This window comes from Eurosta solidaginis, chromosome 5 (assembly GCF_040869045.1).
Source record: "Eurosta solidaginis isolate ZX-2024a chromosome 5, ASM4086904v1, whole genome shotgun sequence".
Classification (NCBI taxonomy): Eukaryota; Metazoa; Arthropoda; class Insecta; order Diptera; family Tephritidae; genus Eurosta; species Eurosta solidaginis.
The window spans coordinates 90,254,004-90,278,148 of record NC_090323.1 but is presented as its reverse complement, the minus strand read 5'-3'; the positions used below and the strand labels follow the sequence as shown (position 1 = coordinate 90,278,148).

Sequence of the window (24,145 nt, the reverse complement as noted above, 5' to 3'; positions counted from 1 at the left end):
CATGCTCGACACGACCGGGAAAATGATGTAAAGCCTCCCTAAACAACGGCTGATAGCAGCCATTGAAGATGGAGGTGGTCTGTCCCATCGGCAGCATGGGTTCCGGAAAAGTCACTCCACAATAGATGCCATAGCCGAGGCTATAAATGCGGTAAGGAAAGCCGAAACCGCGTGCCACCAAGCTAGGCGATTGTCTCACTGGTCACGCTGGACGTGAAAAATGCCTTCAATTCCGTCAGGTGGGACGACATGCTCGATGCGCTGAAACACTCTTTCAAGGTACCTCCTTATCTACTAGCCATATTAAGGGATTGCCTAAAAGATCGCTGGCTCACGTACGAAACAAATCAAGGTCAGAGAAAGGTGAGGATAACAGGCGGAGCAGCCCGACCTATGGAATGCTTCGTATGACAGCCTCCTTTGCTTGCACATGCCAGAAAGTGTTTTTCTTGTCGCTTTCGCAGACGACGTGGCTGCCGTAATTACAGCACGGAACTGCGAGCTGGCGCAGCTTAAATTAAACCAAATAATGCGCAATGTAAATAGATGGATGGGTGACCATGGACTTCAGCTCGCGACAACGAAAACTGAGATCGTAATTCTCACGAAGAGACGAATTCCCACCATTATGAATATGATGGTTGGAGAACAACAAGTACAAACACTCAGATCCACGAAATACCTTGGGGTGAGGCTAGATAGCAAGCTAACCTTCTCGGAACACTTTCAAGGAGCCTGCGAGAAAACTGCACAGACCATAGGATACTTAAGTCGATTAATGGCAAACACAGGTGGGCCAAGGCCATGTATAAGAAAGCTGCTTGCTTCCGCTTCGGATTCTATACTCTTGTACGGTGCAGAAATTTGGGCGGATGCAATGAAATTCCGAAAATACGGAGCAGCTATTACTGCTGTCCAACGCAGAGGGGCGCTACGAATTGCCTCAGCTTACCGCACGGTATCCGCAGACGCAGTTCTTGTTATTGCGGGAAGTATGCAGAGATGTTGCCACCGCGCAGGCGCGAAAAGATTCTATCCGACGCTGGCAACAGCAATGGAGATGCAGTACTGCAGGCAAGTGGACCAGGGAACTGATTCCCGAGCTGGAGCCATGGTTAGAAAGGCCACATGGAGAGGTCGACTTCTACCTGACACAGTTTTTAAGTAGCCACGGCTACTTCCGGGAATACTTCCACAGGATGGACGAGGTTGAAAATCTGAATTGCTTATACCGTGGGCTTATAGATGACGTACGCCACACCTTTTTCGAATGCGATCACTTCGCACAGCAACGAAGAAGAGTGGAAGTAACACTAGGCGAACTATCCCCGGGCAGTGTCATCCATAAAATGACCTGCGGAAATGACAGATGGGACATGGTCAGCAGATATGCAAGGAATATTCTCCTCGCTAAACGGCAAGATGGTTGCTTAGCCCAATAACGTGAGAGTAGCCAAAGAGCTCACGTAGCGCGCTTCCGTACCTGGAGTTATTATATATATATATATATATTAATAATTGGACTTTGTGGCAGCGCACTGGTCTCAAGTGGCCTAATGACACCAGGCTAATCTTGTTCGTAACTTTTTTTATTTATTACATATTTATAATTTTTTTTTTTTTTGGCCGAGTCATTGATGGACAGTGGTTTGTCAAGCGTCGAGATCTAAAACTGCTCAGCTACAGAAGAAATATCATCAGCTGAGTGTAAAACTTAAATTAATAGAATATAGAAACAAAAATCTATTAGCATTAACGATTAAGAGAGATAAGGACAGTCTTTTTTATAGAAAAAAGGGAGTCCGACATATCAAATGTGTTTGAGTGAGAGTTATAATCTTGGCATAAACACCGGAAAGGTTCGTTAAGTTCGAAATTCGTTCTACATTGTTTTAAAAGAAGAGGTTTGTAGTGTCTCGTAGTGCGAACACTAAAGTTCACTTCGTTCAGAAGAAATGGGCTTAAAATCGATCCATTCTGTAGTTTTTTCATAAATATTACGCCAAGCATTTCTATACGACTTGCAAGAGCTGAGGGATTGATAAGTTAGGTTAGGTTGAACTGGCCCGTCCATGAGGACCTCACGTAGACTGATTGAGTTTGTAGTGTTACCAGAAGTTTGTTTTAACGACCAAACTGAAAAACCCTAACAAAAACCAGGAGCTATGTTATAAATAACTCCGCCCTCTTGGCAAATACTAGAAGCTTCCTAGGACTTAAGCCACTTGCTGCTTCTAAATCTGACAGTTGTATCACACCTAATAGCTGGAGTCTTAGCCTGGCAAGTGCAGGGAACGAGTACAGAACGTGCTCGATCGTTTCCTCCTGCAGCCCGCACTTCCTACATCTGCTATCACTGACCAAGCCTAATTTAAAGGCATGTGACGCCAGAAGGCGGTGTCCAGTCAGAATACCCGCCATGAGTCTACAGTTCTCTTTTTTTAATGATAGAACCAACTTAGTCTAAGGTTGTAAGACCTACACATAATCTTCGACACTTTACAGCCGCGCGCTTAAATCCACGCCTTTCCTGCTTGGTCGATCATGTGCACCTCTCGCTTTCGCTTAATTTCGTCCAGTCTAATTGGGACGTCTACGGAGCAAGCTTCAAGGGATGCGCCCTTTTTAGCTAATTCATCTGCTTTTTCATTCCCATCTATTCCCATATGCCCTGGGACCCAATATAGGCAATCCTGCGAAACGAAAACTAGGAATCGAAATTCTAAGGACATTCGGGCATTCAAAAAGAAAAAAAAAAGAAATCAGATATAAAAGCTTCTTGAAAACTTTTAGTTAAATTGTCCTTGTGCATGAGTACTAAAAAGCTCAAGAAGGGAAGTTCACTTGACGAAGAATACGTCCCCCCAGTATATTCCGACAACAAAGGCATCAGAGCCTAAGAAGATTACCTTAGAGGAATATCGACTAAGACAGGAGCGGCAAACAAAAAATCTAAGAGAATTTAGGACTAAAATAGCAGACCCAAACCCAAAAAACAGCGTGGAGGCAAAAAACGACAACACCAGAGAGAGTGCGCAGACCTGCAAAGAATAATCAACATCAGCAGCGGTCAGGTTAAGCAACAGCTCATAGCCAAGATTAAGTTTTTGCGGCAAAATGGGTGGAACCCAGACAAAAGAAGAGATTGTGAACAACAACAATAATAACGCGGCAGCAGCAGCAGCACTGGTGAAGGATGACGATAATATAAAGAAGCTACTATACATTAACTGTTTCATATTATTAGTTTATTATTAGCAAAACTAAATTCGTACTATAAAAAATATTTAAAGAAACAAGCTTACCGCAATGTGAGCATAGCCTAAAGAAAACAAACAAAAAGAAAAGAAATAAAAAATAACAAATTAAAATAAATGGAATTTACGGTATTGGAAGATTTACTCAAAACCTTCAAGAAAAGCCCCAATAGAACTTATACCCAAAAATACGTGAATACAACTAAATCGTTAATAGCAGATAGTTGGGAGACTCTCAAACAAAACGTACGAGCTGAAGACCTACCGAGTCTAAGCAAAAAATGTATCGACTTAAAAATGAAAATAGAGGCATATTTAGTTGTGAAAGAAGAGCCTGAGGTGGCAGAATCAATACGTAAAGCACCAGTGAATACAGGAACAATGGCAAATTTTGATCTGGTAACAGCCACTAAAGTCATCCCAACATTCAATGGGGACTTTAAAGAACTCAACAATTTCTTAGGGCTGATTGAATTCTACCACGATACCCTCGCGGATCAAGCTCAAAAAACGATCCTTATCAAATTCGTACCAGCCACAAAATTGGCGGAACAGGTAAAAAACAAAATTTTAACGGAGGCAACACCTCAGGACTTACAAACGCTGAAGACAACTCTTAAAGATGAATTCCGAACAAACAAGACCGCCTCTGGACTACATGCAGAAATCACTAGGATTCTACAGGGTTCTCAAGAAATCCCCACATTTTCTTCTCGTATATAGAATTTGATAGTGAAGTATTCGAAGTAAAAGAAAAGAATGTTTGACTTTTGGGAGTCTGATTATAATTCCATTGATGTTAGCGAACCGCTGTGTTAGGGCAATGTAAATGTAATTTATTTTGGTATTTTACTGTAACTTGATATTGTAGTGAAAGAGTTTGTGTACTTTGTTTCTAATTTGCTGACCTTGATACTTTTATTACTTTTACATTTTATATATTTTTTTCAATATTTTGTACAAATCCTTTTTTTCAAACAATTCAATTTAACTACAAATACCGAGGATAGGTTAAAATTAAAAAATAAAATTAAAGAACTGAGAAACAAAAAATAAATATTATATATATATATAAAAAAAAAATATATATCTTTTTGAGTAAATTGGAATGCCAGCTAAATACTGAGGACACCCCATTGCATTGGAAGATAAAGCAATCATAGATAAGGAAAGGTAGATTATGAAAGAAAACTGCAATGGTTAAAATTATTTTGGAAGAAAATAGGAATGACTAGGGAACCTACAATAAAAGATGTGAAAAACCCTACAACAAGAGAAGAAGAAACTGCTAGGATGTTACGAATGGTCTTCCCAAATGAAAAATAAATTTTTAAAACAAAACAAAATTACAAATTTTAGAATTAGAACATAATTTAAGTCATGTATTGGTTGACAAATAAATAAGTAAAAACAAATTTAATACAAATTTTTTCCATACATTTTTAAAAAATGGCATGGGGGAAAACCATATTAAATGGTATACTAATAGGTATTGCAGGATACGAAGTTGGTAAGGAAAAAAAAGAAAATAATATCGAAAATAAATTGGTCAAGTACGAACCAAAAGCAATTATAGAAAATAAAGAAGAAATCTCCGTAAATGGTTAACTATTTTTGTTTGTGTATGCTGATGACATTGATATCATCGGCCTAAACACCCGCGCTGTTAGTTCTGCTTACTCCAAGCTGGAAAAAGAAGCGGTAAAGATGGGTTTGATGGTGAATGAGGACAAAACGAAGTACCTGCTGTCATCGAGCAAAGAGTCAGCGCATATGCGCCTTGGCAACCACGCTACTGTTGGCAGCCATAATTTCGAAATAGTAAAAGACTTCGTTTATTTGGGAGCCAGCATCAACACTAGCAACAACATCAGCACTGAAATCCAGCGAAGAATCAATCTTGCCAATAAATGCTACTTTGGACTAGGTAGGCAATTGAAAAGTAAAGTCCTCTCTCGGCGAACGAAAATCATACTCTACAAGTCACTTATCGTACCCGTCCTGCTATATGGGGCAGAAGCATGGACCATGACAACAGCAGATGAAGCGGCTTTGGGAGTGTTCGAGAGAAAAGTTCTTCGAGAGATTTATGGACCTCTACGCGTTGGCGATGGCGAGTACCGAAGAAGATTTAATGATGAGCTGTACGAGCTATACGCAGGCATCAACATAGTCCAGCGAATTAAAACGCAGCGGCTGCGCTGGCTAGGCCATGTTATGCGAATGAAAGATGATGCTCCGGCCAAGAAAGTGTTTCTATCGGAACCCGCCTATGGAAGCAGAGGTAGAGGGCGGCCCCCACTCCGTTGGAAGGACCAGGTGGAAAACGATTTAAACTCCCTTGGTGTGACCAATTGGCGCCGGTTGGCGGAGCGAAGGAGCGACTGGCGCGCCTTGTTGGACGGCCATAACCGTTTAGACGGTTAAGCGCCAATTAAGTAAGTAAGTAAGTATTTTTGTTTGTGTAACTACATTTTTGATTGTCGCAATTGCAATTTTAATAAAAAATTATGTAAAAAACAAATTGAGACAATTGAATAATGTACAAAGAGTTTAAAGGAAATTTCAAAGAGAAAGGAATACATGGCAAGAAATCCATAATAAATTAACAGAAGAAAAATTAAAAGCCGATAAATCATACAAGTGCATACACAAAAATATTACCATAAAAACAGAAACGATAGCTAAACATTTGAACATAATTTTAGAAGCCTTAAATGTTATAAAAGAGTTGATTAGTAAAGTAAATCACATACTTACTAACGATCACCAAAAAGAGGCTCAACAAATTTTTTCAACAGTACGGGATAAATTGGTATCTTCATTAGCAAGATATAACATCGAAATCCCCATACCAACCACTATAGAGGAAAGTTTCCAAATTGATTTTAACTCCGTTCTAACTGAACCTTCAAGAAACCGTACCCCTTCACCATCATTGAGTCAAACTTCATCAGGGGAAGAACATAAACCACCACATATACCCCTCATAAACGTCACAATGGCGCAAACAGTAGTAGAATTTATCAAAACTGCCTCCTCAGTGCTACCAGAGTTCGATGGCAAGCCTGAAAATTTGCATAGTTTCTTAGATGCTCTTGATATTCTAGACCAAATCAAGGACAATCATGAAGCTTTAGCGATAACCATGATAAAGACCCAGCCAAAGGACACCGCAACAAATTTTATTAGCACCGAAACTACAATTGAGCAAATAAAATTAAAATTAAGAACAGCAATAAAAGGTGAATCAGTAGAAGTTTTGACAGCAAAACTACTAAATATCCAACAACGCAAGAAAACTGCAAACCAGTATACTGCAGAAATAGAAATGATAACTGGGTCATTGGAGGGAGCCTATATCTCGGACGGATTAAACCCAGACTTGGCACCGAGATATGCTACCCAAGCAGCAGTCAAAGCTATGTGTAAGAACTGCTCCAATGAAAAAGTGAAAATGATTATGCAGGCGGGAACGTTCACAACAATGAACGACGCAATATCAAAGTTCACAAACAGCTGCACGGAAATCACAGGCAGCTCGAACACAATTTTAAATATACGGCAACAAAATCAATATCGAAGTAATTTCCGCGGACAACAATAATTCAAGAAGAGGAACCCAAAATAACAATAGACAGTACAATCAGACGCGTAACGTGCGAAATTGTACCCAGTGAAGTGTTCGAAGTAAATGAAAAGAAATTTGTTCATCCGACTGTATTTAAAAAAAATCCTATTTAGAGAGAAAGAAAAAAAACCCTAAGCAAAAACTTTCGTTTTTGCTCATAGTTTAGCGTCCATAAAGACCGCCCAATTTGTTTCTAAATTTTATACTTATATTGTTGCTTCAAGCGGTACGCCGCCAATTGTAAAGGTATCTTCTGGTCCCGTTTTGCTGCTAAATTGTATGCCACTTCTTCTATGCTCGCTTGCTGCCAGTTGGTCACCAATACTTAATTTTCTGCTTTTATTGCTTTACCGAATCCTTGCCTCCGTCTGCATAATACTGATCTTTTTATGGTAGCAATTAATTTGTCCTTTGGTGATTCTTCCTCATTTTGCGATTTGCCAAAAAAAAAATCCGAACGAAAAGGCTTCACTTGTTAAAATTCCAATCTTTACTGGTACCAGATAGTAGTACCGTTTGTGTTGTAATGTTCTTTATTCTCCTTTTTAACAAAAACTTTTTAACTGTTTTAAAATGGTCAGGATCCTGGGCAGTCAGATCTTTTTTAGCAGTTGTGCCAATTTTTGATCTGGACTGGCATGATCGCCATGAAGTGGCGTATCCTGCTCTTTGTTATTAACGTGACAGGCTCTTCTGACCAGCTAGATCTTTAGCACTTGTGCTAATTTCTGATCAAGCTGGCAGGATCGCCATGAAGTATTCGAAGTAAAAGAAAAGAATGTTTGACTTTTGGAAGTCTGATAATAATTCCATTGATGTTAGCGAACCGCTGTGTTAGGTCAATGTAATTTATGTCGCATAATATTGTAATATGATTATGCTATTACTAAAATGTATTGGCATAGAAGTTCATGGTGCGTAATGCCGCAAATGTATTGCATAGGTGGGCATGACGCATAATGCTACAATAGCTTCCTTGACTGAAATTCAAATTTCTGAGCAGGGAAGTGAACACAGAGAAATAATCGTTAAATTAAACGACCAAATTGGTTTAACGGCCTTCAAAAACGGGCTGGTAGAGCCACACAAGACAATAGTGGCAGCGGCGAGACAGCAATCAAAATAGGCGCTATGGGCAGGGAAACTCATACACCCCGAGCCGTCAGGACTCGGGACCACAAAACAAAAAGCCATAGGATTCCTGGGAGAAGGCAGCACCACAAACTTCATTAAAGCAAGAATAAATAAGAAGATAGTAACACTATTGGTGGATTCGGGAGCTGATATCTCGGTAATAAAAGAGAAAGTTGTCCCAAAGAATGCCTCCACAATAAACTCACGTTGCAAAATAAGAAGCATATCAAATTGCACAATAACTGCGAATAAAGCCGTTGAAATTGATATTAATTGCCAATATCACAAAATAAAAACAAATTCTACATTCTGCATCACATAAGCAATGTAGAGGCAGATGGAGTTCTAGGTAGAGACTTCCTAATGAATTACAAATGTGAAATTGACTACGAAACGAATGCTCTAATACTTCAACTGAAGGACAGCCAAATCACATCACCAATATACATGCGGTTAGAAGATTCTAAAACAGAGTGGAACCAACATAGGATAAAAAATTATTACAATTATGGAAAACGAAACTGCCATACGGAAAATGAAAAGAGGTTCATGACGGTGAGGGATGAACTAGCATTAGACAACGAGTCGAATAGTGACAAGAATGCAATATTGCAAATATGCAAAAAATATCAACATGTGTTTCACTTAGAGGAAGAAAACTTAACTACCAATAACTTCTACAAGCAACACATTGAGCTGGCACATAGAACACATTAAAAACTACAGAATGCCTCACTTTCAGCAACAAGTGATTGAACAAGAAGTTAACAAACTACTAAAGGATGATGTTATCGAGCATTCTACTAGCCCTTATAACTCACCTCTGCTAGTCGTTCCAAAAAAGGGTAGCTCTGAAGATGAAAAAATGGCGATTAGTGCTGGATTTTAGATCATCAAGTAAAAAGATCGTGGATGATAAATTTCCAATAACCCGCTTGGGTGACGTTTTGGACAATCTCAAAGGAGCACAATACTTCAGCACATTAGACATGACAAGTTTATTTCACCAAATTCCATTGGACAATGTTTCAAAAAAGCTAACAGCATTTTCAACAAGCAAAGGACACTACCAATTCAAAAGGTTGCCATTCGGATTGAAAACCTCGACAAATAGTTTCCATAGAATGTTGTCGATTGCGCTCAGCGGACTTACTGACGCGGCATTTCTCTATTTAGATGACGTAATAATATTTGGGGGTAGAACCTCCATGAGCACAACAAAAATTTGGAAAGAGTGTTAGCCAGATTGAGTAAATATAACCTGAAACTCAATTCTGCAAAATGCAAATTTTTGAAACCAAGAGTAACATACTTGGGCCATCTAATCACAAATAAAGGCGTAACAACTGATCCCAGCAAACAAAGTGTAGTTGAAAACTATCCAAAACCGAGAAACGCCGATGAAGTAAGGAGTTTTGTAGCATTCTGTAATTACTTCAGACGATTTATAAAGAATTTTGCAGAAATAGCACGACCACTGAATCAACTGCTAAAGAAGAACCAACCATTCTGCTGGAACAGCGAACAAGAGAAAGCCTTCCACACGTTGAAAGACAAACTGCTCTCTCCACCGATTCTTTCGTATCCTGACTTCTCAAAACGGTTTATACTAACTGCTGATGCTTCCAACTTTGGCCCAGGAGCGGTACTATCACAAGGTGAAGTTGGGAAAGATAGACCTATTGCATATGCAAGTAGATCCCTAAACAAACATGAATTAAACAAGTCAGTAATAGAAAAGGAATTATTGGCAATTCATTGGGATATAAATCATTTTAGGCCTTATCTGTACGGCACAAAATTCACCGTATACACAGACCACAGGCCATTGGTAAGCTTGTTCACACACAATAAGCTTTCATCCAAAATGAGGGGAATACGAGTCGATTTGATGGACTACGACTTTGACATTGTATATAAGCAAGGCAAAATGAACACTAATGCTGATGCACTCTCACGAATTCAGCTTAACACAGAAAAGCTGAAAGAGATGATTCCCAAGCACAGAATAAACATTGTAAACAGGGCAATGAAGAAGAATCTGCAAACTTCAAAGAAAAAAGAAGAAGATTCAAAACGGTGACAGAATATGGGAGCTTCGAACACAAATTTGCAGACTGATCACCTACACATTTGGGAATGCACATCAATTTCTGATATAAGGGGCATAAAACGTCTTGAGTTTAGACACAGAAATGATGAAAGCACCAAGCTTAACGATATCACAATTGCAGTAAATGGTGACCTAATTATAGAATATAGTGACAACTCAGTATCGAATGTTGAAGCGATTCTGAGGAAGCTATTACATAAAGCCAGCTTACAAAGAATAGTCAAATATTTGACAAAATAAGTACAACTGAATTCAAAACCATGTTCAATGAGCTACAGAAACATGGAGATAGAAATCAATGCCTGGATATAATCCTATACGAACCGCCAAAAAGAATTGAGTCACAAAAACTAATGCACAAAATAATAAGGGACTACCAAAAATACGTGTGGAAAAACATGAGACAAATGATAATAAAACACGTAAATAACTGCAAAACGTCTTTTGAGGAAATCGTGATTGACACGGTCGGACCCCTTCGACCATCCAAAAATATCCGTTATATGCTGACATTACAGTGTGAGCTTACAAAGTTTGTTGTCATAATTCCCCTTTAAACAAAAGACGCAATAACGGTTGCAAAGGCAATTGTCGAACAGTTTATTTTGAAGTATGGGTGTATTCGAAAAATAAAAGCTGACAAAGGCACAGAATTCAAAAATGAGTTACTAAAGAATATATGCAAACAATTAAAAATAAATAGAGTGCATTCAACTACATTTCATCATGAAACGTCAGGTTCAATTGAACGAAACCACAGAGTATTGAATGAGTATTTAATGACACTGAAAAGCATGGATAATTGGGACGAGCTCATTCCATACTATATGTACTCTTACAATTCGACACCACACACATCAACGAAGTATTCCCCCTTTGAGCTTGTATTTGGTAAACTATGTGCATTACCGAGCGCCAAACAAAAAGTGTACAACATAGACAATTATTTGAATGAATTAAAGCAAAAGCTTAGATATGCACATGACAATGCTGCTAAAAATTTCCAAGAAAGCAAAGTAAGAGCCAAAGAAAAACAAACTAAAGTAAACAAAGCAAACTTTACAGTGAATGATTATTTTTACTTGAAAGTAGGCAACAAAAGGAAATTAGAAGTACCATTTGAAGGGCCCTATAAATTAATTAGACAAAATGGGCCAAATATTACAATTGTAAAGAACAAAAAGGAAATAACTGTACCTAATAATAATCTAGTTAAAGATAGGAGTAAGTAAAGAAAAAAAATTTCTATTATTTACATAAATAATTCACCATATATTTACATAACTAATTTACCTAGAATTTTCTATATATTTACATAAATAATTTACCATATAAACACCCACTAAGATATAACCGAATATAAATTAATCTATATTTTAAGAAACTACAATTAATTAACATTTTTCTTAAGGGGGAGTGTGCCTGACCACACTAATGCACGCTATACATATTGTTGAGTCAACAGGTTTGATGCCTCGATTGCATAGCTTTACTTATGAGCCACCTGTGACACATAGCTTAACAATGTGTGATCGCATTGCATAGCTTAGCAATGTATGATCGCATTACAAGTGGCACACTTATTTCAGAAACAATTAGCAAATATTGATTGATGACGCTATACTACTATGGCCGTATGGTCGGCGCTCAAGCTGCCCCGAGGCACCGAGCCTGGTTGCAGTTGTTAACGCTATGTTCTTTGCTATCAGGTCTACAGGTGGAATGTGCAGAATGGCATACAGTGTAGATATCGGGGTTGTTTTCAGGGCTCCCGTAATGCTAAGCATTGATAGTCTGCATACACCCTCTAATTTTTTGAGGTAGGTTGCTTTTTGTATGGCTTTCCACCAAACTAGAACTCCGTAGTATAGGATAGGGCTTATAATCGCTGTAAAAACCCAATGAGAAAGAGAGGGCGATAAGCCCCACGTACACCCCAGCATTCTTTTACATGCACAAAGTGCCGTTGAAGCCTTCTTCACCCTCTCCTCCACGTTGTGCTTCCATGACAGGTTACTGTCTAGGGTGATTCCTAGATACTTTTTGCAAGGTTTCTCCTGTAGAGTCACCCCTCCTAACTTAGGCCTGATCCAATTTGGGACCTTGTACCTCTTTATAAACAGGACCAGATCCGTCTTATCCGCATTGACTTTCAACCCGACTTTGATGTCCAGGTATGAATATCCCGAAGCGCCCGATCCATCAAAGAGCTAATCGTCGGAAGGCACTTTCCATTTATTACAATTGCAACGTCATCCGCGTAAGCCGTAAGTTTTACGGGTCCCTCATCAAATCGCCTGAGCAGTTGGTTGATGGCCAGCGTCCACAGCAGAGGTGATAGCACCCCTCCCTGCGGCGTTCCCCTGTCCACTGATTTCGTGGCCTCGTACAATCCCCATTGTGATGTAATCTTCCTGCAATTTAACATGCTGCCGATCCATCTGATTAAGGCTGGATGTGCTTTAATGTAATTAAGACCATCCATAATCGCCCATTTAGAGACATTACTGTAAGCCCCGGCAATTTCTAAGAAGACTCCTAGAGCATATTCCTTATATTCCAGGGCTTTCTCTACGCTTATTACCATCCTATGCAATGCGATGTCTACCGACTTGCCTTTTGTGTTGTGGAGAGCAGCTTTTCATCCACGTTGGACTTTATGTACACATCTATCAGCCTCTCAAAGGTTTTGAGCAGAAATGATGTTAAGCTAATGGTTCTATAATCTTTGGGATACACGTGCCCGATATTCCCCGCCTTTGGTAGGAAAGCTACATGAGCAGTTCTCCAAGAGTGCGGTACATGATTCAGTCTTATGCACCCATCGAATATTAGTTTAAGCCATTCCACGACCGCCCTACTTGAGACTTGTAGCATGCCCGGGAATATACCATCTGGGCCCGGCGATTTAAACTTAGAGAACGTCTTCACTGCCCACTCGATCTTGGTATCGGTCACCAAGCCCGGCACTACCCGCTCCGTGATCGAAGTGTGAGTGCTGTCTGCTGGCTCTTCTAAACCATCTCCCGATAGGAAATATGTATCGAAAAGCACCTCAAGGGATTCCTCACTATTACGTGATCATTCCCCGTACTCTTTCTTTATTAGTCCCTGGACTATATTTCCCTTTGCTAGGAATTTTCTCAACCGTGCTGTTTCGCTGGAGCACTCTATGTCCGTACAGAAACTTTTCCATGACATTCTCTTCGCCCTGGAAATTTCACGCTTGTAGATCCTCAGTAGATCCCTGTACTCGTCCCGACACGCTTCGCTTTCCGCGGTCTTTGCTAGATTAAACATTTCTTTTACCTGTCGTGTTAGAATACTCAGCTCATTGATCCACCATGGCGGCTTTGCTTTTCCTCTGAATCTTCTTAGAGGGTAAGCTTTGCTATACGCAGTCATAAACGTCCTAGTTAGGAATTCTTTATACTCCTCCAGTTCTTCCACATTGGCATAAGTTTTAATCGATTAGTATTGGGTGGAAGATAGAAGAGAGTCCCATTGAAAATTCCTTAAGGCAAATAGTAAGAACTCTTTTTGTATTGATTCGAGCCTGTCAGTATGGACTTCAAAACGCGGATTCCAGACTATTGAGCCATACTCTAATATCGGTCTAACCAGTGTTGTGAAGAGAGATGATATGCATACAACAACGAAAATGGGTTTTTTTATGCAATTCAAATTTCACTTAGATGAACAAAGAATATAGGTTAGAATTTGTTGTTGGTAATGCATAGACAAAAGAGTGCGAAAGTAGTAAAGCTAAAATTAAGAGTGCGTTTAAAGGAATATGTATCACTGTATATTGATATCCAAAAGCGATATTTCTTCATGAAGCGATATTTCTTCACTCGGTTGTGTGTACTTTTAGCTAGTTTGTTCTTTCAGGCGACGTTATTTTGAATTGATATTTCTATAAACGACGTTTTCATCTGGTTGGCTGCGAAAATTTGGTTGTATTAATTTATTAAAAATCCGTTTTAATACCGAGTGAAATACGAGAGCAAATTATAGTAAAAAAAGAAGTGAAATGTGGAAATTTTATGAGCCCATAAATGAAACGCATGCAAAGCCCAGTGATAATTGTAAAAGTCCCTCTTCATATAAATATTTCATGAAGTGCATAAAAGAGATTGTTTTTAATTACAAATGACGACAAATAGACCTGGGTATTTAGACTTGGTCTAAGATGTGTTGCCTGTATAATTTAATACTTCTTGCCTACTACTACTTGCCTGCATAAGTTAATACTTCTAGGCAGTAGCCGTTAGCAATTTGTGTTTTTGGTGGAAAATAAAAGAATTATATAAATATATATCACTCGTCTTTTTGTAAACAGATGTAACTCAACATTTAAGTTTTTTGGGAGAATGCAATTCAAGTTTTGTCATATTATATGGTTGAATTCTCCGGCTAATTTCTAGGGCACTGAAGTGGGTGGCTAATTTTCTGTCAAAGAATATTTTTATAATAGTTTGAAGAATTTGTTATATTTTTCCTTAAAAATTAATTCACTTTACTATAAAAACATTATGCAGCCAAATACAAATTTCAGAATAAATTCATACGGAATATTTCTGAATACATCGGTGTATACTACAAAAATAATAGTAATAAATCATGTTTTATGGTGTTACATATACAGATTTATTTCGGCTTGATTCATCTTACATTTAAAAATCAAAGCATTTTCAATTAGCAATATTTATAAAACAAAGATGCATAGACATCTATTTCCGCTAGTTTCATCTCATTGAGTGTAATACGAGACTGAATATAATGCCGTCAGCCAGTTAATAATATTGTATCATAATATCTCAAAAAATTAGAATTTCACATTACATCAGTTTACAATGAAAGGTATATATATATTTTTTCTTTTTTATTCCAATTTTGGTTCGTATATTCTGTATACTAAACTAAATTAATGTATAACATTCAATCTACTCCGGTAAACAAACTTAAACATTCCTTTTTTATATGCAAGTATACAAATTGCACATTATTAAAAATAAATTGAAGTGATCGCTATATCTATAAAAAATAGCCGTGATTCAAAAATATCTATCACTATTTTCACTGATACTTCAAAATCGCTGTATCGGCCATCACTACTGCCAACCCAGCTGATCGTGACAATTTATTTAACTTCACAAATTTTTAGCGAAGAAATTGAAATGAAGGCAATAATTGCTAATGAATTTTTATTATTATTAACAACGCCCTTGTGAGAATCAGCGGGCTAGCCGTTCATTTTCTTTTCATGCACTATAAAAGTTGACACTTTTCAAGGGTAGGAGTAACTGTATTAAGGTTTTACCATTTATTTAGGCAACAATTATATTCAGAGAAGAAAACGCTATAAGAGTTTGTGTAATATTGTGCGCGCAGAAATACAATTCACAAAAACAATTCGAGCTTCGCCAAGTATTTTTGTATTTTGTGTTTGGTAGTGTGCACCGTTAACTCGAATACTATTCAATTTAATTGTGCTGATGCACACTCTGATCTAGAGTGTGTAGCCTTTATCTGGGGTGTGTATCATCAATAGAATAGACAGGATTGAGCGTATTCAAAAAATGTTTGTTAAATATGCTTTACATTGCCTTCGCTACTCGCTAAAAATGAGAAGATTTATCCTCACCTTAACTTTTGTTTTGAGATTATCCATGGAACTGCTGACTGACCTTACCTCCTGGAACTGATTTATTTTAATGTTCATCATAGGGACTCCGGTTTTTAAACATCTTCTATGGCTGCTATTTAAAAACAAATTATGCCCAAAACGCCTCTCTAAGACAACTCTTAATGAATTCAACATTACTTCTAATTCTATCGATCTTAATTTATCTTTCTCCATATCAAATTTTGTTTCTGTTTTAAATATGATTTTTAACTTATAACGTTATAGTAGTTAACTTATATACGTCTGTTAGAATAGTTATTATAAAGGGCAAAACAAATAATTCAAGAGAAAATAATCAATTAAAACGGGTAATCATTACAATTAGTAACCATCATTTAACAGGTCTGATTTACAGCAATAATTATGCTTTTAATTTTTTATTCTAGGGCGACTACAGTTGCTACAAGCACTGTAAAAGGGCATATAATGGCACTATTACAAGACTTTGTTGCTTTGCCGATGGTTGAAGCGTCCATATGTGAAAGCGAACAAAAACGCATAAGAGATCATAACGAGCTTATAATTATGGAAAATGCGCAAGCCATGATAAATATCCAACATCAATTTTGCGCAGCAAGCTATGACGCTTTTTCTACGTTAACGTGTTGCTTTGTTTGCCACTCGCCTGTAGGCTTTCCGCATGGGCCCGAATGCATCATGATAAAGCAAAGGTATGTATTTATTGGAGATGTGCTTTGATGTATTCAAAACTCATCATTTGAAATATGAAGTACTGTAGAGCCGGTGTTGTATAGAACCGACCAGCGCCAAAAGGAACAGCATCTAATCTTTTTGCCTCGCTTTATATTTCATAAACTTTATGTATCAAGATATAATTGCTTATGTCGAGAAACATTCTAGTATCGACGGTAAGTTTAACTGGTGCTACAAACTAGTCACGAAAGACACCTCGCTACAGAGCCTTCGGAAAATTAATTTTAAACTTGGCGTTTCTCCTGCGTTTTATAATAAGCTTCTTGATTCCAGATATTTGGCCTGCAGGATCAACGTCCTGCCATCTCGTCGCTTTCCAAAAGCACAGCGTGATGAAAAAAAGTAGATAATAATATAGAAAAAGCTAATGTTCCTTGCTTTATTTCTCGTATCAATGATTTAAAAAATCTTAAAATTTACTACCAGAATATTTCTGGAATTCCTATTTGCATCCCGTTGCTAATTGTATGTGTTTGTTCTCGTTGAAACTTGGCTAAATGGCGATTTTTTTGACGCTGAATTCTTTGATCCCAATATTTTTGAAACCTATCGTAAGGACAGGGATGCACAGAAAACAGGTTAGAGTAGAGGTGGGGGTGTCCTAATCGCTGTTAAACGCACCATGAGATTGTCGGTTTCCCGCTATTAAATGACGAATTTCTAATCGATCAACTCTGTGCCCGCATTTTTGGTAATTTGTTTATCTGTGTGTCATACATCCCACCCAGCAGTTCAGATTATCTGTACGCAGTCCATACGAATAATATCTTACATATTTGCGAAAATAACGAAGATGGTCATTTCTGCATACTAGGTGATTTCAACTTAAACAAGGTCTCATGGTCTAACCTTCTAAAAATAATGTCTTAACTGCCACCAATGTAAGTCATCCACATGAGATACATTTTTTGGATAGTCTTTGCATCATCAATCTTAACCAATTTAATTATATCCCTAATCAACTTGGTAATATCCTAGATCTTTTGTTTCTGAGAACTCAGCCTCACATTTACAGGAATGTACCTTCCCTATCTGTAAATCTGATATGCACCATGTTCCTCTATTTTTATCCCTTTAGTTCTGTACTTTCCCTTCTCTCACCATGATTGCACATCAACCGTTTACCGGGTGAATTAGTTGTTTCAACTACTTAACATTTTTCTTGAAATGAAATTTTGAATAAATTCCGCGAACGTTTTAGAAATGTTAGTTCAGATTTGAACCATCATCAAAATTTAAACACTGGTATATATATTCCGAAAGATTTACAAAATTGTGAATTCATGTTTATACGAATTATTAATAAAAGGTATCTTCAACAACCCTATGAAGGACCTTACAGGGTTATTGAAAAAGATAAGAAATATTTTAAAATAGAAATAAATGATGACGTAAGAACTATTCATATTGACAGATTGAAGCCAGCATCAATTGAAACGGCTTCAACATTTAACATCACCAATTACACTGGCGTTACTACAATTAAAAAGAAAAAGGTTAGGTTTAATTTATTGAGCAATTAATTTTCGGAAGGGGGATTAATGTATGTAATTGTTTTGTTTTTGTTATTTTAACTTTAATACAACATAACTCATGTTTCACTTTGAATTGTTTTAATATTTATCAAGTTGTTTAAATATTTATTTTCAAATTATTCATTCAAAAATTTTCATTCTGTAGTGAAATATAGAAAATAAAATAAAATATTTTTAGAAATAGGGAAAACAAAATTTCTTTTTATTAAAATAAAATAGTGCGTATAATTAAATAGTGGTAATTTATTAACCACTACAGCTGACATTTTCGGTCACTAGATTTTTACTGGGATATTATTTTGCTGTCTTCAAGACCGAGTTTGTTATTTTTGTAAACTGTATATTTCACTAGTTATTTTTATTAAATTATTATCACTAGGCTTTTAGTAAATAATCACGCAGCAACAAAAACATGAAACAGCCACTATTATATACATGTCCACGTTAAAGCTAGCAACACTTATGTAGCCGAAGTAGTTACTCACGCATATGGCTACAAACTACAAATATACACGTATATAGCTAGTAGCATGACCTACAAGAGTTCTAGAAGGTGAAACGTCTAGACCTTTGGAGAAATATGCAGACGAGGCAACAGAGAGTGTAAAAGCAGCGCAAGCTAAGTAATAACTAATCAGTTTTGATTTAAGCACGCTATTGGTTGTGTGGAATAATGGTATAAGTCGAGTTACACCGTTTTTCCATAAATCAAATAAATAAAAAGAGCACGATCACATACATATACCATATTAATCTTAGAAAATAATAGTGATATATCAACAAAGATATTAGCTTCATTTATGGAAAAATGGTATAACTCTCTAATAAAATTTTGCAGTAGCGAAACATCGAAATGGTATGAAAATATATTCAATGTCGTAGACCAGAAAGAACTGAAAAATTAAAGAATTGAAGTGTTTCAAAAGCGACTAAGCAGAGAGAGAACTCCATGTTAAAAATAGAAAAAAGGTTAAAAATGATAAAAGTAGTAAAAATAAGGTTGCTAAAAATAACAAAAATAAATAAATAGTTATAAGCATTTCTAAATAATAGAATATAATGTATTTAACAATGGTTATTAATGTGTCTACTATTTTGTTTAATAAAGTATCTCAATCAAAATATTTGATTTCCGATCTATGGAATAACGGTATAACTAAAAAAAAAAGAAATCATCCATTTTCTAATAAAATTATGTATATATAAAATTTGTTACTTTTTCATCATCATACTATCATATTATCTAAAATCTTACCAAGTAGGATTATTATAAATTTATTTTTACCTGTATTGTTAAGTTTTTTTCACTTTTCTTAAAAGGCTGATTTTTGAGTTATACTGTTATTCCACACATCCCCTCAGTTGTGAGGTACTACTCCCAAAGTAATATAATAAAGTATTGCCAACTACTGGACATTGGAGTGATTTATTCAACAGTTTAGCGATTCGAACGTTAGCAGAAGGTTTCAAATAAGCGGAATTCCCCAAAATTCGTTACAATTGGTGTCAGAAGAGAAATTGTTGAATAAATTCCGAAAATTTCGAATACAATTTGGACATGGCAAAGTTAAGTGAATTAGAGAACTGAAAAAGGAGTTGGCGAACCGTGGATTGAATACAACCGGCAATAAGACCGAACTTCAAGCACGGCTTCGAGAGGTTATGGAGTCCGAAGGAATTAATGTAGAAGAGTATGTCTTGCATCCTGATGGTGATGAGACAACAACATTGAAGGAGAAAAACGAAACACCGCAGACAATGGCAAACACAGACTTGAACATGATAGTGGCTGCAATATCGGCAAAAATGTCCGAAATGACATCACAAATATGCACCAATATGTCATCGCAACTGGAATTACAGTCGACACTGATAACATCCAAGATGGACACACAAGAGGAGCGCTTATCATTGCAGGTGGCACAAATGTCTTCACAGATAGAAGCCCAGGAAACAAGGGTAACATCGAGGCTGGAAGCGCAGGATGCAAAAATCGCTCAATTTCAGGCAGGAGTCGATGATTTAAAAGGTCGTATGGAGCAGTTACAACTAAATCGCCCGGCTGTTTCATCGAGTAATACAAAGGTAAAAACCCCTTCCTTTGATGGTTCTGTTCCGTTGCAGGTCTTTAAGCTACAGGTTTGAGAAGACCGCAGCAGTGAACAACTGGAATGCTGAAGATAGAGTTGCTGCACTGTTCATGGCATTGAAAGGGCCTGCCGCTGAGATCTCACAGACCATTCCAGGGGTCGAACGGAACTGTTATGAAGCATTGGGCGCTCTAGAGAGGCGATACGGAACCGAGCATAGGAGACAGATACACCAAATGGAATTACTGAGCCGCTTCCAGAGGTCTGGTGGAACATTACAAGAGTTTGCGTCGGATGTTGAAAGGCTGGCACATTTAGCGAATACGGACGCACCCGTGGAGTACACCGAAAGGGTAAAAATTCATTAATTTATTAGTGGAATACAGGGTCTCGAAACGAAGCGAGCGACATGCGCAAACCCAAAACCTACATTCGCAGAAACGGTATCACATGCTCTGATTCAGGGAACAGCATCGCAAAGCACGCCGTGTGGAAGTAGAAAGGCCAGACTGGGTGGACACAATATTGGAGGCCTTGAAAGGATCGCAAAAGCGGAGTGAAAGAGTTATCAAATGCTTCAAATGTGGGAAGCCAAGTCACATTTCACGTCATTGCGATCTTGATCCCAGTGGTTCCAGCAGCATGGGTGGTCTTAAGCACAAAGCTGGAGAAGATGGGCAAGAGCGAGTCAGATGTAAAGATTGAGAGCTAGCTCCAGCTGTTGAATGTCCCGTTATCTCTGTATCACATATCGGAAGAAAGTCGAGCAGTCTTACCAAGTGATATGTGAATTCTTAATTGAAAAGGTCACGGTTATGCACAATTTCGTTGTGACGGAGATTGTCGATGAAGTCATATTGGGAGTGGCAGTGTGGCGAATGTTGACATCGCTAGGCTGTTAGTAAATAATTACGCAACAAAAAAAATATGAAGCAGCCACTGTTGTAGTTGTTGTTGTAGCAGTGCTTCGCCCCACCTAACAGCTGCGACCGATCACAAATTGTTATCAATATCCTCTAACGGGATTCCAAGGAAACATGCTGTTTCAACAGTGGTGGACCATAATGAAAGGGTTTCTAGAGGCGTTGGTTCCACATTACAGCAAAAGAGATGGTTGGTGTCATGTGGGGACACATTGCAAGCGGGGCATACATTTTGTATATCGGGGTTAATTCTGGATAGGTAAGAGTTTAACGTGTACCAGTATCCAGAAAGAAGTTCGGCTAGAGTGACTCGCGTTTCCCTGGGGACTATATGTTCCTCTTCCGCAAGTTTTGGGTACTGTTCTTTGAGTACTGGATTCACCGGGAAATTCCTGGAATAAAGGTCCGACGCCTGTTTGTGGAGTTCACCAAGGACCTGCTTGTGTTTTTTTGCTTCATACGGCTGAGTTCTCAAGTACCGTATTTCCTCAAAATGCTTACGGAGATGACTCCTTGAGACCCTAGGCGGCGTTGGCTCATCAATCAGATGTCTGTTGGAATGCCCAGTTTTCTGGGTATTCAACAGGAACTGTTTGGTTAGCATCTCATTTCTCTCCATGATGGGGAGTATTCTCGCCTCATTGTGTAGATATAAAAAGACAGCCCGTGGTAATTCTGAGAGCAGTATTTTGGCAGGCCTGTAACTTCTTCCAGTGGGTAGCTTTTAGGCTTGGCGACCATATAGGGGACGCGTAGCACACAATCGGCTGGCCAATTGCTTTGTATGTGGTAATGAGCGTTTTTTTTGTCTTGTCCCCAAGTACTGCTAGCAAGGGATTTGAGGATTTTATTACGGCTCTGGATTTTCGGAACAATTGCGGCTGCGTGCTCACCAAAATGTAGATCCTGATCAAACGTCACACCCAAGATTTTGGGGTGTAGGACAGTCGGTAGCCTAGTGCCATCGACGTGGATGTTCAAAATTGCCACTCTTATATACATGTCCACGTTAAAGCTGGCAACACTTATGTAGAAGGAAACGAAGAGGTATCTCACACGCATACACATTTAGTCATCAGCCGAAGTAGTTACTCACACATACACAAGCATATGGCTATAAACTAAAAATATACACGTATATAGCTCGTAACCAAGCATGAGCTACAAGAGTTCTAGAATGTGAAACGTCTAGACCTTTGGAGAAATATGCAGACGAGGCAACAGAGAGTATTAAAGCGGCGCAAGCTGAGTAATAACTAATCAGTTTTGATCTATAAGTATAATTGTGAAGTTCTACTCCCAAAGTAATCTAAATAAAGACGAGTTGGCAATACTGAACATTGGAGTGATTTATTCGACAGTTTAGCGATTCGAACTTTAGCAGAAGGTTTCAAATAAGCGGAATTTCCCAAAATGTCTTTCATTATTATTAGCGAGTGTATAATTGAAGGCTTGACGTTTAGCGCAACAAGCAATCAACGCACTTTGTAAGTTCCTATTTATAACTCGTTTTTCAATTTTTGTTGCTTTTATTCTTCATCACCGTCATTCGAGTGCGCCAGTCAGGTGCTATCACTCATAAAAGCAGGATTTTTTGTAAACTGAAATATTTAATGTTATGTTTACTTTTACTGGTCTGTAAACAATTAATTACCATATTAATTTGTTGGCCGAGCCCATGGCGGCCGCCGTGGTGTGGTGGTAACGTGTTACGCCTACCACACAGAAGATCGTGGGTGCACGCCACGGGCAAAGCAATATCAAAATTTTAGAAACAAATTTTTCCAATTAGTAGAAACTTTTCTAAGCAGGATCGCCCCTCGGCAGTGATTTGGCAAGCACTTCGAGTGTATTTCTGCCATAAAAGCTTCTCAGTGCAAACCCATCTGCCTTGCAGATGCCGTTCGGAGTCGGCAAAAAAATATCTAGGTCCCGTCCGGCCAATTTGTAGGAAAAATTAAAAGGATCTCGACGCAAATTGGAAGAGAAGCTCGGCATGAAATCTCTTCGAAGGTTATCGCGCTTACATTTATTTACTTTTTCAAGACCGAGTTTCTTATTTTTCGAAAATGTATATATTACAAGTTATTTTACATATATACGGCGCACGTTACATACCTTTCCATAAGCTTGCATGAGCTTAAATTTTAGACAGCCCACGTACCCCGGTTAGTTGAAAACATTGATTGAAAAAACTAAAGTTTAGCAAATGTTTGTGCTAATCACCTTTTAGTTTTTAATAATATTAATCAACAATTGGCGGCTTATTAATAATGATACCGAAACACATCTTTCGATATCTCTCCCAATTTTCTTGAACGTGATTTGGCAGTAAAATTAAGAACTATGTGTAGAGAAAAGCAAGAACATTTTTTTTGGATGCTATGTTTTCTCTTTATATACCTAAAAAAATTGACCAGCAGCAACCCTTGGGATGTTTGTCGTCATCGCCCGGCGGCCATTTTTAACCATTCCATTCCGTATGTTCTTCTTGTTGTTGTAGCGATAAGAAACTCTCCGAAGGCCTTGGAGAGTGTTATTGATGTTGATGGTCCTTTGCCGGATCCAGATCCGGTACGTTCCGGTACCAAGCCCGACCATCTCGGGAACGATTTGTTATGACCACATGCGACCTTCTATGCCATACCGCCCTCCCACCCCCTAGGTCCATGAGGAGTTCGAGGTCGCCAGAGCATCGGTTGTTAATGAAACAGGATTCGGCACGGATAGGTGGGGTTGACAATTTGGCTTGGAGAAGCTATATATTACGCTGGCAACCTGAAAGGGTTGCGCTGCACAACCCCTTGAATCTGCTTGGTATTTCAGTCGCCTCTTACGACAGGCATACCTACCGCGGGTATATTCTAACCCCCTAACTATTCCCTATCGTAGCTATTTACTTATGTGATTGCTTATACTGTTCACACATATAGGGTAAATGTACACAAACTGTAGGGTTGTACTGTTCGTACAACTTTTCTGGGGAACAAGGTGGGATTTTTTGTTGTTGGTCGACATTTTTGGTCACTAGATTTTTGCTGGGATATTATTTTGCTGTC

General features: G+C 38.2%; 1 protein-coding gene across 4 annotated transcripts in view; it reads left to right on the top strand.

Annotated features, from left to right (window-relative positions):
* Window positions 1–24,145, top strand: part of LOC137252862 (uncharacterized) — a 631,431-nt gene that overhangs the window by 185,435 nt on the left and 421,851 nt on the right. For all 4 annotated transcript variants that reach the window (XM_067788968.1, XM_067788969.1, XM_067788970.1 and 1 more), the window contains exon 3: window positions 16,211–16,495. In XM_067788968.1, coding sequence (XP_067645069.1) covers window positions 16,211–16,495 — 285 coding nt within the window. The remainder of the gene's footprint in view (window positions 1–16,210; window positions 16,496–24,145) is intronic.